Consider the following 15,364-nt stretch of genomic DNA (forward strand, 5'->3'; position numbering starts at 1 on the left):
CTTAATCCACGCCGTTTACTGACCTGCTGCCCGACTGGCCACGACTGGGGTTCAGGAGGAAAGCAGACTGGTGGTCAGTCAACAGGGGAACTTACTAAAATAGGAATGGCCTTAAATAATACTCAAAGCCAGATTAATGTCCTGCCTTCCATTCAGTATTCTGCCTCCACCCAGCAGGGCCAGCAGGGTGGGGGTGGGGTGGGAGGGGAGCAGGATAGCACCAGGGGCCTTGGAAGGGGACATCCTTGGGAGCCCACCACAAAAGGTGTCAAGGCCAGGACTGGGGGTGGGAGGGAGTTATGAGTGGGTCCTGCTGGCTCAACTGCCACCTGTCCCTGGGACTGGGAATGGGTGGGCTCAGAGCCCTCCAGCCACAGCTGCCAGCAGGACAGGTGCTGTGTTCTGCGCCACAGGGGCCAGGGAATGCCCTTCCAATGCTTCCCAGACTTAGGGGTCCCTGCACCCAGCAGGGGGTTTAGATTTCCTCCAACGGAGAAGAGGACAATAGGGTTGAGGCCAAGGGGGACGGTTTGAGGCACCCATTCCAAAACACAGCTGTCTCTGAAATCACATCCGCCCCTTTTTAAGCATTCTTTGGGAGCGGAAGATCCCCTGGAGCTATCCCTAGGCAGCCCATTCTCAGGGAACACAGCCTTCCTCTGGCTGGACACAGAAGGGAAAGAGCCCACTGGGATGCCTTCTGCAAGCTCACCAAGAGCAGGAAAGGTCTAATTCCTACTCCTGGAAGAGCAGGCACCAACTGCCTGAGCCTGAAGGCAGCCAGGGCACTAAGAGTTATTATTAGACTCCTGGTTACTGGCACTGCTACCTGCTCAGGGATCTGACGGAGCCCTGATGTTGCAAAGCCTGAAAAGGGAAGAGGCCCACGGGTGACTGACTCCCAGGCTTAACCTCCCCGAGACCTCACTTGGCCTTGCTGCCCCAGACAGGGAGATCTAGAGGTCAGAGCCTTGACTCTGTAAGCAGAGGCTGCGAGGGCCAAAGTCCCAAGTTGGGTACAGCTCTGAAAAAATGGGCCCCAACCTGGGCTGCCACCCCTGAATCTTTGATCCGAGGGAGGTAATGGATTCAAATGGGCCGGGGTGGGCTCAGCCACACCCAGTATGGCTGGGAGACCACAGCTCTGTCTGGCAGGGTGGTCGGGGTGCAGACACCTTGGAGAGAAGTGCTGGCGGGACAAAGAAAGGTTGAGGGAAGACTGGACAAGAAGTCAAGATCCCGAAATTTCCAGGCCTAGAAGTATTGAGAGCTGGTGGGGAGAGACACAAGGATGGAGCAGCTCAGGCTAAAGCAGAGGACAAAGAGGAGGTTGGTTGTCAGCCCTGGGGTGGGTGGGTGCGGACTCAAGACATGGTAAGAGATGCGGCAGACCTGGGGCCACTTTCTTTCCCAGAAAGAAACACAAGCGGCTGTGGGTCCCCTGTAAGTACAGGGGAAGTCACCCACGCTGTCTGCCCAGCTCCACAACCTTCCAGCAGGGGCCCAGGCCGAGGTCTTGGCAGCACCTCACACCCTGCAGGCAAAGGCTCGGAGGAGGGACGCTGGGAGCCCCGAACCAGCCTCGGGAGTCTCAAGTCATTTTTGCTTAAACTTCTGCCAGGCCACCCTGCCAGGGAAGAGAGCGTCCCAGGATGGAACTCAGGAAGGTGAAAAACTTCGGGGAGCCTCTCGGAGCTCCCGACCACCGGACGCAAACGCCCCCAGCCGGCGCAGCCCGGAGCCCCGGCCTCCCGCCTTCTTCCCTTCCCGGCGTCCGCGCCACTCCGAGGTTCCCTGTGTCCCCGTACACCGAGGCGCCTCCAGGAAGGGCCGCAGGGCCAGGAGTCGCGGGAAAAAGCGGAAAGAAGGGAAAGCGAACAGGCTTCGGGAAGTTTGCGAGCTAGGAGCTGCGCGCAGGGCGCGGTGGCCTGGGTCTGGGGCGCGCGGCTCACCTCCTGGTAACTCTTGTCGCGGGGGCTGAAGGTGCTGTCTACCGGCTGCAGGTGCAGGTTGAAATGCGGGACACTGTGCAGCCACACGACCCACCAAGGCGCGATGTAGTCCACGCGCGCCGCCGACATGGCTCAGCCCCAGCGCAGCCCGGCGCTGCGGCCGCCTCCACCGCTGCCACCGAGCGGAGCCGCCGCTGAGCGCCGCCCCAGGACACGCCCCTCCGAGGCCTGAGGCACGCCCCTAGACCAGGACACGCCCCTCCGTGGCAAGGTAACGCCCCAGGCCACGCCCTTGAGTTCCCACCCTCCGGCCAAAGGTCGGCACCTTCTGTTCTGGGGTGTCTGGGCCAATGGGCGAAAGGAGCAGAAGTGAGTGCAGCCTCTAAGTGCCCGGGCTTCTTACAGTGTCTTATGGGAAATCAAGGATAGTAAGTAGCAGTCACGGCCTGAGAAGGTGAGTGGACTTGGGCACTCCGTCTAGATTTAGCCTTAGTCCTTCATTCGAGCGTCCACTATGGAAACCATGTGGACTCAGAGAAACGGGATAGCTCTTGACTCAGGTGCTCCAGTGGCTAACGATGCTGCCCATACGGCACAGCACCTGGAGTTGGGACCCAGAGTTTGGGGACTGAGAGAGGTGGCCTAGTTCCTCCTGGAAGAAGACACAGGCTGGCATCCTGGAGGAAGAGCCTGAGTGTCCCAGGGCAGGGTGGGAAGGATGGGCATGGGGACCGAAGAGCATGGAAGCCCGCCCAAGGGCACGTTGAGACCTTAAGAGAGCAGACAGAAGCCCGGGCTCCTGAGCATGGCATTTCCATGGATCCGGACACGGTTCACATGTGAGGCGCCAGCCTGCTGGGGGGTGAGACGGCCACTACTGGGTGCAACCGTCCTCAGCAGAGTCCCCATCCCGTAACTGCGGACTGCTTGGTGTGAACACAGCCAGGAGCTCAGGTGGGAAGCACGTGAAGGGCAGGTAAAGGCCAGCAGGAGAAAGGGTGTGTTGTGAGATGGCAAGGGGGTGACGACGAGAGGAATGGTTTGGCTGGAGACAGTGCAGGGCAGCCAGCCCAGTGTGGTGTAGTGATGAGAGGCCACAGGTGAGAAAGGAAATGTGGCAGGTGTCTCCAGCTAGGATGTCAGGACTCCCTGGAAACGTCCTGTCCCCAGAGGGAGGGCAAGGCACACCCTCGAGCCCAGCCCAGCCCAGCCCAGCCCAGCCCTCCCCTCTTAGGCTGAAGGCCCGGGAGCCGGAGGACCCCTCATTCATAGGCCTTCTTCCACTAACTGCACTTTTCTGCACTGTTCTGGGGAATTGTAATAATCATGCAAGTTTCTGTCTGCCCTGTGTCTTAAGGGAAACAGGGTCAGCTTTGAAGCTGCATGGTGCTTATTTAGCTTTTAAGAGCTTTGAGCCAGGGCCAGAAATGTTTCTCAAAAAAACCCACAGGTGAGTTAGTTGTGACGGGGGTAGGCAGGGGTGAAGTTTGGCGTGTACTGATGCCAGGTCTGAGCAGCAGGAAGGAGAATCCAGCAGACCAGTGTACTAAATATAGGAGAGGCTTTGAAGGTGAGGAAGTCAGATTTGTTATGCCTTTTCACCCAAAGGGTGAAATTCACTGGGGAGACAAACAAGGGCCAATCACAGGTAGTCCCCTGGGAACTAGACCTCCCCGCTGCCCTCTCCAGGTCAGTAGCACTCCTTGCTATGAAGGAGTCCAATGCCAGCCAATATTCATTGAATTACAAGCATTTGTTTTTCCTCTAGAGTTTTGAATCACAATGGACCTGTACAAGTGCCTCAGCTATCAGAGGACAAGACACCAGAGTCCCAGTGGGAGGTATCTGCCTTGCAGGCAGTAGGCAGTCACCTTCGGACTGGCTTTGAATCTGCTGCAAGAACTCCAGACAGACCTGGCCTAGAGGGAGCTGGCGCAGACTTGTGCAGGACTTTGAAGCAGCTAACTTCAAGGGCTCTCCCCTTGGGCTACAGCACTGCAGTGCAACTTAGAATACTGAAAGTTGTCTATGAGTTCTCTGCTTCCCCAGAAGCACCTACCCTAGAGGTCAGCCAAGGACACAGGACACCTGCTGGAGTGCTTCAAGCCATTCTCACTGAATTGGAATCTCAGGAGTCAGCTAGCACAAGCCAGGGTGGGAAAGGCAGCCTTCTCCCTACAAATCCCTGCAAAGTTGTTTCCTAGGAGCTGAGGCAAATCTCTAGACAATGTGTCAGGGACAAAGAAAGCCAAAGGAACAAATTCAGTCTCCCTTGGGAATCCTAACTGTTTAAATGGAAGATTGGAAAGCTGCTAAAGACACATTTTCTGTATCTGCCACCAACTACTGAGTGGCCCATGTGTCACTTTCTTAAAAAATATTTTTGGTACCAGGGATTGAATGCTCAACCACATGCTTGCAAGGCAGGTGCTTATGCTGCAGAGCTAAATCCCCAGCCATGTGTCACTTTTCCTGGAGTAAACAAAGCCCCCATCTTTCAATAAACTCATGACATTTGGAACTGCCTTGTACATGTGACATTACAGTAATGCTAGCCACTTAATGTAATACCAATACAGTGTTTTGTTTTAAAGCAGGGATATAAATAAATCTACCCCAGTATTTAACACTTAAAATGGATTTTAGTGAAAGCCATTTCTAAATTATTTATAGGCAACTATCTGTGGCAACATGGTGCCACCTGGTGGCCTGTCCCAACATAACCGATGGCCACTTTGCCTATTTGCTTACAGTGTTGTTGAACTATTTAAAACTTAACACTAGCACATTTAATTTGGTAAACCAGTGGCAGAGGCTTAAATACGGCTATTTTCCCTATTAATGGAGAAAAGATATCCAGTTACCAACTGCCAGCACCAGGACCCAAGCAAACAGGCCTGGCTAGTCCTCTCATATTCAGCTGGATTTGGCTACGCCAGGGTTCAAACATCCACACCTCCATTCCTACCACAGAACTGCCCACCTTTTAGATGCTGGCTCTGATCTTTGGAGAAATGGGTTTCTCTGTTGAATGTCAACTGGATTTGAGAATGGTCTTGGTCTTCATCCAAGGTCTCTGTACCTTCTCCTTCTTTCTGGTATTTCCTATTACTTACAATGGCTGTCCCCAAACTACATGCTAGGCCAACACACTGCCTGTGTTCTCTACGGTTCTTTTGGAGTCCTTTGCCATGCAAGTGCCAGCCTAAAAAAGTTCTACTGCTGCATCTAAGGACTAGTTTAACAGGGTATATGCAAGCTGCAACGCCACCACCACTAAATCCCGAAGATGCAAGGTTTCACCCTGCAGTTACTCACCAGCAGTGGCAGTTCCTCCCTCACCAGAAGGCACTCACGCTAGCCTCACTACCTTTAAGGCTCAAGAGCGCATACTGGTCCCCAAATTTGGGTCTTCCACTGACACTGTGATCTAGCCACATCTTTTTATTTTTTATGGTGTTGTGTTGAAATCCAAGCCCCATATTCATGACACGAAAAGTAGCAGCCAAAACCCACCCCTTACCCCCACTACTAAAAAGCACCTTCTGCCCATTTTTAAAACGAGAGGACACATCAGACTTTTGAAGCTTTTTAATGTACTTCAATCAGTCTGGCTGGTTCATTTCAGCTCCTTTACCGCCAAGCCTAGAGGAAAAGAGAAATGATGGAAGTCATTTTGAGTCATGTTGCCTGTCCCAGTTTTGTTCTTTAATCTACAGAGAGCTCACATGAGATTCTGGTTAAAAAGTTACTAAGTTTCTACAGGAAGGAGCTCACTCACCTGGAGGTAAGGACTGCTTAAGTTTCTCTGCCTTTTCTTTGTCTGTGATGACCAAGGTATAAAGATACCTGCTGCATCGAACTTTAAACTTCACATTATCTTTGTTCTTCTTTATCTTGACAGCTGCCAAGGAGTACAGAATTAGCAACTGTCATCACAGAAAGCGACTATCAGGGTTCACAAGCTTTATACACACACACACACACACACACACACACACACACACACACACACACAAAATGGCACTTACATGACTGCAACTGGCCAATCAACAATCACTGGCCAGAAGTGAAGCTCCTATCTCTCTGTACTGTCCACTTCAAAATTAAACTGGCACCAGAAATCTACATTCCCTTCACCAACTCAGAGCCTGGGGCGTATTCAATTTTAACAGGTTTACATGTAAAACACAAGAACTTAATATGCTGAACACAACATTGCACACAGCGTTCTGCACTGACCTAGTCTAATTCTTAAAAGGGAAAGGAGACAAGAGGGCTAGGTTATCTTTTAGGATTAAGAACTCTCGAGTTTTGCTCCTGGAAAGCAATTCTCTGCACTGACTTTTTTTTTTTGGTCTTTTTCATTTTTATCGGTACCACGACTGCCTGCTTGCAAGGCAGGTGCTTATGCCACTGAGTTAAATCCCCTCTGCACAGAATTTGACACTTGGGGAATACTACAGAGCTCCTCCTTCAGGGTATCGACCCATCTCACTCCTTTAGATATGGCATATATGCAGCCTCTCCTAAGATATAGTTTTCTGAGTCTTTTTTTACTTCTAAAGTCTATTCTGGGATCACAGCTCTGATAAAGAGGCCCAAGTGCACTTCCGCAGGAGTATGCAAGCCATTACACAGTCAAATCTCTTGTTCCAACAGAAACACTTCCAACAACTCAGTATTCTAAATGCAGTGAAGTGTCCGGGGCTTCAACCCAACCACCTAATGAGACACACAAGCACAGAGCACCTAACTGCACAGAAGAACACAAGATTATTGTGTATCCACAACTCCTTTTCTGCCAATCATTGCTAAAAAGATGAGATACCTCACAGGAAGCAGAAGCGCTGTGGGGCTCACAGCCTGCCCAACGCGTTGGTTACCCTCAAATCTTCAATATACCCAGATACCTGGATCTATTCATGTGGGCTAAGTTTTTTAGAATTCTAACATTAACTACACTGCTTGTCCTTAATGGCTAGTGTATTCTTGAAAACTAAGGTGAACAGCACTTCTGTAGACACACAGGTCTCTTAAGAACATTTATTCACCATTACCATATCTCAGCCAGTAGTAGTTCCATTTCTGGGTGTAAACCTCAAAGAATGGAAATGAACAGAAAGCCTATCTACACAGAGGGCCGGGAAGGGGGTTCAGTGAAGAGCATTTGCCTAGCGTGTGAGAGGCTCTGGGTTCAATTTACAGAACCACAGAAAACAAATGCCAACAACCAACCACCCACTCACGTTTACAGCACACTGTTCATCAACACTCACAGTGGAAGCAACCCACTAGTTACTAAATAAACAAACAAAATGGGGTGTCACCCACAGGAACCGACAAATACCCCCCAGGTGAACCTTGAGACCACCATGCTAAGTGAAACCAGCCAGTCTAACCCCCCCATGATTCCACTTATACAGGTCCCGGCAAATCTGGAGACAGAAAGGCAGTTGCCAAGCGGGTGGGGAGTTCAGTGTCTAAGGGACGGTGGTTTCAATTTTGTAGGAGCGCTGGAGACAGATGGCACTGCTTGGATGGTGTCAATATCTCAGTCAGTAACAGGTACACTGATGACAATGACCAAGAATGTAAACCATGTGTGTATTTTATCAAGATTAAAAAAAAAAAAAAAAAAAAAAGCAGGATGCATTGGTGCATGATGGTAATCTCAACTACTGAGGAGACAGATGGGGCAGAAGTGTCTAAGGCCAGCCCAGGCAACACAGCAAGAGCCCATTCCCAAATACTGTAAATAAGAAAAAGGTGCTTAACAGACGACTACTGAATGCGTTATGCTCAGGATACCATGACCCCCACCTTTGTAAGCCACATCATCTGAAGCCAGGTTCCTAATTAGACAGCCCAAAGGAATCTGATTTTTTGTTATTTCTTAGCCTGGTAAGAGATTTAATGGAATATTCGATTTGATCTTTGCACCAATCTTGTGAGATAGAAAATCAAGATTCAATCTTATCACAGCACTCCACTAAACTGAAGGAAAGGATTTACCACACCTTACTTACTGAAAACAGCCATCTACTGGCTGAGCAGGCATTTGAACAGGCAGTATCTGAATGGCTGGATCTAAAACTGACCTGCTAACTGCATGTGTGTAAGCACTCCACCACCAGCTGTCCCCACAGCTATGGGTCAGGTCTTACCACAAGATAGAAAACAATGGATTATTTGGAGTACTAGGGGCAAAATCATACCCTGGCCTCAACCTACAGGTCATTCAAAGATTCTCCCTGCCTATGACCCTTAGTTAGAAACAGTAGAATTTAACACGCCAGCCCAAACCGTAAATTACCGTAAACCAACTGCTTCTTTGAAAGATATATCTATGATATGAAAGAAGTCAAAGGGTATCTCATTTAGTAGAAAAATGCTGACTCAAGACTTCCTGATATTAATAAACCTACACCTCTAAATATCCCTTCACATGAACAAAAGACCATAGCTCCTTCCCATGTTTGGTGTAAAAAATAAAACATGGGCCGCAGAAGTCGATCTGCAAGTGAAAACCTGTTCTTTTATAGTTCTGATCCACTACTTCCATTTCTCCTTCATTTGCAAGCCAGAAAACTAACACAAGCAGATGCCGGTTAACTTTAAAAAAAGTTTACTGCAGTCAACACTGTACTCAGCTCACCCAGTGTCCAGAACAGAACACTTAAGTACTGAACTCAGTGTGTCTGACTTTCATGCAGTAATGGGATTCCACTCAGAAGAATCCACTGCATGTATAACAAAACCGGACGTTCAAAATTACACCAAGGAGTTGCCCCTAGTCCCACTTTCATCCCTTCCCATTTGCTCAACAGGTTTTTCTTGGGGGAATATGACAGCCAGGGACGCGCTCACACGGCCTCGCCCCGCCCGGGCCGGAGACACCGCAGCAGCCCCGAGGCCGGCAGGTCGGACTCGTCTGCGCACCAGAGCGACGGATCTATCCCCCTGCTTACCCGCTCCGCTTAGGCCTTTAGAGCAAGAACTTACATTTCGCATCCTTCCGCCTGGCTGTGAGCAGGAAATCCTTGATTTCCTCAATTTTCCGAGGCTGGAAAACGGGAAGAACAAAGCCCAGAAACTCACGTTTTCTAGTGACACAAGACGACCATATCTTGCAGCCCCCACAGACCCTCGTAAAGGGTGCCAGAAGGGGTGCTACTCACCATGGCGACGAGACGCTCGGATGGTGCGGACGTGGACCTGCGGAGAACACGACCTCGATATTAACAGCGCACCGCCCGCGACCCCCACTTTCCCTCCTTCCCCGAAAAACCGGCTCCGTCATGCTCCCTCCCCCTCTGCACCCTCGATGCAAACCCGAGGCCCCCAAACTGCACCTGACTGCGGATGGCCCTGGATTATCCCTTCTTCCCGCGTACAGCCAGAGAAGAACAGCCACCCGCGAGAAGCGAAGCCAACGTAAAAGAACGAAGCTTCCGTTTCCGGGCAGTTAAACCCTCCCAGAGGAGGGAACTAGCTACGGTGTCTGCAAAGAGTCAAGAATCTTATATGCGTTTTCGCTCCCAATTTCAGTAGCTCTGCCCCCTCTGGTGTAAATTGGTAGTGCAGCTTTGAAGTCACGGTCACCCTGGACTGTCTACTTCGCCGGACTTTCTCCTCCTCTTCTGACTCCGTCTCTCTGTCCTCTTCGAAATACCGCTCCCCTGCTCACCATTGTCTTCTTCCTGTAACACTTGATCTTGGCTTTACTAAGTTTTGTTTGAAATTCACTAGACCTGTGTATTGGAATCCACAGATAATTCATGTAATAAAAGGGACTCTGCTAGGCACCTTGAGGACCTCTTGCTAGATGTTCCTCGCATTTTCCGATTGATTGATTGATTGATTTTTTTGAGATAGGACCTCTCTAGGGAGCCCAGGCTGGCCTCGAACTCCCGGTGATCCTCCCACCTCAGTCTCCCTAGTGCTGGAATCACAAGCATGCGACTCCATGCCTGGCTTTTTCCTCTTTTTAAAGCCCTCCTTATATGATCAACAGGGCCCTCCTGCTCATTGTCCACTTAGTGGCACCATCCCAACGGCTGTTTCTCATTCTTTCATGCATTTGTGTGCAGTAAAAGAAAGTAACCACTTCCAGTAGCTGGCATCTGCTGAGCTCCCCTTGGGGTTTGGCTTTGCCATGGTAGTGGCCTGTGGAGTACACAGGAAGTAGTTTTTTATTGGCCTGGGAATCTCAATGCTCAGGCTAAGACTTAAAGCCCTGATCACATTCCCCAGCCCTTGCCCACCACCTCCACTTTTTCGTGAAGCTCGGGGACAGGCTGGCTGCACAGGAAGGTGGTAGTGGCTTTGGGAAGCTGCAATTCCCTTTACCCCTTGGTCTCCTCACAGCCCCAGATCGCCAGTGTCAACCTTTCTCAGCACTGTTACCCCACTTAGGTAATACTGTCTCTTAAGGCAGGCACTGTGAAACCTGTGGTCATCAAATTTTATGTCTATCCTCCACTTTCATTTTATTTTAACCTCTCTACACATGTCTATGTTATATTATATTTGTTTTCCCCAAATTTAATAACTGCAATGGAATGTAATTGCCTTGTGCTTATTGTCACAGATCACTTGGCTGTGAACTCTACTTTGAAGTTGTTTCCCTTCCTGTTTCTCCTGGGAAGGAGCCGAGGTTGGGTACCTGCCTAAGGCTGCTGGCAATGCAGAATGGATAAACCAAGTGTCCAGAGAGTTCACAAACTGCTCTAATTGTGCTGGAGTCTTTTAAAGAAGGCAAACCATGTTTCTGCTAGTATGGATGTGTCTGAGTCGTAACCACGGGAAAGCTAATTGGCAAAAGCTTCCTTTTAGATGTCTGGAACCCGAGGGTATTCTGGAAATCATGGGCGCCCTGACCAGAGAACACCCCGACATGTGTCAGACTTATTTCTTCAGCCCTCTGCCCTCCCAAATGGATGCTTGTTTTTCTTATTTTCTATCCTTTGCTCTTCCATAAACAACCCCACTCTCAAGCAAACCAAGAGCCTCTTAACTCACTCAGTGCTTTCCGACTTGCAAGCTCCGAACTCTGGCTCAATCATCCTTTGGCTCGCTTTGCTGCTCTGCCTGCAGTTGGGGCCCTTGACCTCTGACCCTCTTGTTTGTCACTCATTGCAATCACTCCTCCAAAAGCCACCTATGCTTTGTATACATTCTCATCTGTGTTGTATACATTCTCATCAGAGCACAGTGTTGAGCATTCCTTTGGTGACTCTTGGAATCAACACTGTTGTATATACATCAGTGTTCTGGGTTGACATGAGAGGACCCCAGATGGATGTGGCACTCACCGTATGAAGGGGTGGATGGGTTGATGGAGGGAGAAAGGGAAGAGAGGGTGGGCACAAGAGGGGTTAATGTGCCCAAAGCAGAGTCTTGCACACAGTATGTGCTCAAAAGCTAATTGCCAAGTGAATGGCTGACTGGTGTCCTCTTGCCCAGTACAGGACCAACAAGATGGGGACTGGGGGCAGGAGGAGGGGCCGTACCTTCTTGCTGGCAGCATTCCCAGAAACACAGATGCGCGCCCACTTGAACTGTTTAATTTAAGAGAACCTAGATGTGTGGTAATAAACACAGAAGCAAACTTGCTCAAGTGCTGGTGGTCCTTGCCAGCTCCCTGGGGAGGGGGCAGTGAAGTGGCAGCTGCTGCACGGTGAGCCAGGGTGCCTGGAGGGGATCCGTCCCGGCTCTGAGGGGTGGTCCTGAGGGTCAGGAGGCAACTGGAGCCTGCGGGAAGCGAAGGGCCCGGAGCCCTCCCCGGAGCACACTCTCCTACACAGAGAGGGGAGAGTGTGAGGAGCCCAGGGTTCCTCAGGGCCTAGAGTCTGGGCTGGAGCGAGTGTGCCTGTGGCGGCCACTCTGGCTGTGGAGACCAGAGGATGGCCAGGAGCATCCGAGACAGAGCCGCAGGACCATTGCCCTGGCCAAAAGCCCAGCTTGCCTCTCACAGGAGCACTGAAGGGTAGCATGGCTGCGGCCTGGGCTGAGAGGCCCTGAGGACCCTGGCCTCTGAGACTGGGTCTCATTCAGTTCATTCCATTCTCCCAGCCAACATTTGAGTCCTGCTTTGCACCAGGACAGGGCAGGCCCCGGGGGAACAGAACCCGACTCCTGCCCTAGACACTCATTGGCCTGTGAGCCAGGGGTAAGGGGTGAACGAAGCCCAGAGGCAGGCAGGTCTGACTCTTTCTGAGAGAGTCACAGAGGGCTTCGTGGAGGAGGTGACAGGAGTTGGACTATGCAGAATGAGTAGGAGTTTTCAAGGAGCGCTGGGCAGAAAGGCTTCTCAACAGCAGGATGGAGGGGAGGGATATTTGCTTGTGGTCAGGAGATGGTGGGTGTTTCTGGGAATGGTGGGAAGTTCTGTGGGGCCAGAGGAAAAGCAAGCAGGGTCCAGGTGGGTCCAGGAGGAGAGGCTGAGAGGCAGTAGGCTCTGTCCGAGGTCACTGCAGGCATCTCCTGGGTTCCAGGCCCAGAGCCTTCCCCGACTAGAGTGACCTCTTCGTCCTTGTCTCTGAAGCTGTTTTCTGGGGATGTGGGAAGGTAGACTGCTTCTCTGTCCTTCCCCCAGGGCTGCTGGGATGCTTACACATATCCAAAAAAAGGTAAAGGTCAGCGGGAGTGCTTTCCTTATTCTACTGCTCGTTTGCTCTCCGAGGGCTCCAGGCGGCCATGCCTTTGGCTGAGGCAGGGCAGTCTTCATACGGGTTGGGGAACTCACAGGTGTGCAACAGGTCAGAGCCTGGAGCCCAGCCCCTCCCACTGAATTTGGCAACTTCGAAAAGGCAGGAGCGGAGGAAGGAGGAAGGAGGCAGGGAGCGGGCAAGCGGGCTGGAGCTGTTTCACCACCCAAGACGGTGAGTCCAGCGGGGTGATGGTACCCCAAGCCACCGACCCCTAAAGAGTTCAAGGACCCTGGGGTCCTGATCAGCAGAGCTAGAAGCCACAAAGCATAGCTGGTGAGACCCAGAAGGGTTCTCATGTGCAGCACTGTCTAAATACCTTTCCTGGACCGGAGCGCACTGTGTGAGGCGGTGGGCAGGGGTGTTTTGAACACTGTAGAACTTTTGTCACATCCCTGGCCTCTCCCCAGTTGACAGCAGGCCTCAGTATTGTGACAGTCAAAAACATCTCTAATAGTGACACACACCCCTGCATGTATGGTGGAGAATTTACAGTTGCTGACTCTGGAACCATCATAGATGCTGGTCAATAGATGAATGTGGCAGGGGAGAAATGGTACAGACATGCAGTAGAATATTATTCAGTCATAAAGAATGAAATCATACCATTTGCAGGAAAAAGTTGGAACTCGAGACCATCAAGCTAGATTTAATAAGCCAGACTCAAAAAGTCTAGGCCTGGTGGTGCCTCCCTGTAATTCCAGCACTCAAGAGGCTGAGGCAGGAGGATCGTTGTGAATTTGAGACCAGCCTGGGCTATAAAGTGAGCTCAAGCCAGCCCGAACTGCATAGTGAGACCCTGTCTCAAAAAGAAAAAAAAAAAATCAGTGATGAGTATAGCACCCCACGATCTAATCATCTTCCAGTATATGAGGCTTTTGGGGGAACATTTTAGTTCTTAACTGTAACAAGGGAGTAAAGGGTTTGCAAATATGTGATATGCATGTACCAATTCCCCAAAGTGATTATTGCTATTGTGTATTGTGTTTAAATATGTAGGCTGAGGCAGGAGGATTCAAAGTCCAAACTGAACTACTTAGAGATTCTGCTCAGACAAAACAAAAAAGAAAACACAACAAAACATGCTAGGAATGTAGCTCAGTGAAAAGGTCTTGGGTTCAACCCACTGTTCTGAAAACACAAAAAATAAAAAAAGAAAGAACACCTCTATACCAGCGATGGCAAACTTTTAGAGATGAGTGCCCAAACTGCAACCCTAAACCCACTTATTTATGACAGACTGACAACACTGCAATGAAACCTCAATCCTAAGGCTTTAGTTTAGAACAAAACTAACTCACACATAAAGAACTTTTGTTTTAAAAGAAAAATGACATGTGTGCCATAGGTTTGCCCTACACATTTCCAAACGTCCCCAGGAGGGTTGAAATTCCCCTGGATTATGTGGCCAAAACCAAGAGAATATTCATTAGTATAGTATTATAGTATTCTGAGCTTGCATTTTACTTTGTAATTACTTGATTAAAATTGCTCTCTTTTGCAGTGCTGGGAATGGAACCCAGGGCCTTGCACAAGATAGGCAAGTGCCCTAGCAGGGAGCTACTTCCATAGCTGGAGTCTGTTCTGAGCCTGTATCCAGGTCACCTCTGGGCCCAGGCCAGCTGAACTCTGTTCTTTTCTGAGCCAATACCTGAACACAGGCCACCGTCTTTGCACCCTGAGGCCATTTGCATGTGCGCCTTCCCTGTGGGTTCAAAGCCTTGCCTTGGGTGCTCAAAGGATTCTATGCTTGGCTGCCTCTGCTCAGCCGTCTGGGCTGCTAAAGTGAGTGCGGTGAGTTACTGTCACCGTGCAGTGCCCACTGCATCTGGAACTCCTCTCCCATCGGGCAGCAGTGTTTGTGTGTGTGGAGAGCAGCAGTGAGCCCACCTTTAAGATGCCCAAGAGAGCAAACAGTACCCACTGATGAGATGATTTCGTCTGCTGAGCAGGCACTGTGCTGGGTACGTTCTCCGCCATGGCACCATCTATTCACTGCATCTTTGTGTGGCTTCAGATTAGTGCCAGGCCCTGGGCAAGTGCCAGAGATACAGAAGTAAGATCCTGTTCCTATCTCTGTCCCTATTCCAGGGAACTCACAGATGAGTGAGTAGCAGAGGCAGTGAAGAAGCAGGGCCACACACGGGCAAGTACTTCTTCCCATGGGACTGGAAGGGGACTCTAGTAATCCATGTGTAACGGGGAGGCAGGCACGTGAAGGTTCTCCAGGGTACCAGGGCAGAAGAGCAGTTAAGGTGTGTAGCTGTGATCTGGGTAGTCTTCCTGCAGGAGGCACTGGGATAGAGTAAGAGGAGCAACTTTCCTGGGGGCAGACAGTCCTGGGTTCACATTCCACAGCCTGCAGCGCTCGGGAACAAATCCCCTGAGATCTCTGCCTCCGTGTGTTTGTTTGTTTGAGACACAATCTCACTATGCATTTCAGGCTGGCCTTGAACTTGCCACAATCCTCCTGCCTCAGTCTCCAGAGTGCTGGGATTACAGGCGTGCCTCACCATGCCTGGCAAGCCTCTGATTTTCTGAGGGGAGTATTAATTCCTGCCAGGAGTCAGGCTACCGTAGCTGACTCTGCAGCCTGAGCAGAGGACACATGAGACAGAGACACACAAGCTGACAGCTGCGTCTGCGGCTGTTCATAGGCCGTGAGTCTGAGGCAAGATCTGGAGGCTTAGCATGAGCATC

The 15,364-nt window shown here is 50.6% G+C and overlaps 2 protein-coding genes and 1 long non-coding RNA gene across 5 annotated transcripts in view; 1 reads left to right on the forward strand and 2 right to left on the reverse strand.

Annotated features, from left to right (window-relative positions):
* Positions 1-2,160, reverse strand: part of Ttyh2 (tweety family member 2) — a 41,473-nt gene extending 39,313 nt beyond the window's left edge. For 2 of the 3 annotated variants that reach the window (XM_013147064.3, XM_063242523.1), the window contains exon 1: positions 1,953-2,160. In XM_013147064.3, the coding sequence (XP_013002518.1) occupies positions 1,953-2,081 (129 nt within the window). In that variant the 5' untranslated portion in view covers positions 2,082-2,160. The remainder of the gene's footprint in view (positions 1-1,952) is intronic. The other variant, XM_003464905.5, reaches the window with a different exon arrangement.
* A 50-nt stretch (positions 2,161-2,210) lies between these two features.
* On the forward strand, positions 2,211-4,473 carry LOC106026482 (uncharacterized). The gene is made up of 2 exons (XR_001200110.3): positions 2,211-2,406; positions 3,721-4,473. It is a non-coding gene; the product is annotated as an uncharacterized LOC106026482 (long non-coding RNA).
* Positions 4,474-5,528: 1,055 nt separating this feature from the next.
* Positions 5,529-9,453, reverse strand: Rpl38 (ribosomal protein L38). The gene is made up of 5 exons (XM_003464865.5): positions 9,308-9,453; positions 9,134-9,170; positions 8,958-9,018; positions 5,734-5,856; positions 5,529-5,597 (listed from the first exon to the last, which is right to left on the reverse strand). Exons 2-5 carry the CDS (start codon positions 9,134-9,136, stop codon positions 5,572-5,574), a joined length of 213 nt encoding a protein of 70 aa, XP_003464913.2. The 5' UTR covers positions 9,137-9,170; positions 9,308-9,453; the 3' UTR covers positions 5,529-5,571.
* Between the last annotated feature and the right edge of the window lie 5,911 nt (positions 9,454-15,364).

This window comes from Cavia porcellus, unplaced genomic scaffold (genome assembly GCF_034190915.1).
Source record: "Cavia porcellus strain 051 isolate PalLab524CR breed Dunkin Hartley unplaced genomic scaffold, mCavPor4.1 scaffold_32, whole genome shotgun sequence".
Taxonomy (NCBI): domain Eukaryota; kingdom Metazoa; phylum Chordata; class Mammalia; order Rodentia; family Caviidae; genus Cavia; species Cavia porcellus.

Excerpts from the sequence above, each read along its gene's own strand:
- Rpl38 (XM_003464865.5), bottom strand. Across the intron at positions 5,857-8,957 it reads CAGGCGGAAGGATGCGAAAT|CTGTCAAGATAAAGAAGAAC; the intron begins GTAAGTTCTTGC and ends ACTCCTTGGCAG. Across the intron at positions 5,598-5,733 it reads TAAGCAGTCCTTACCTCCAG|GCTTGGCGGTAAAGGAGCTG; the intron begins GTGAGTGAGCTC and ends CTTTTCCTCTAG.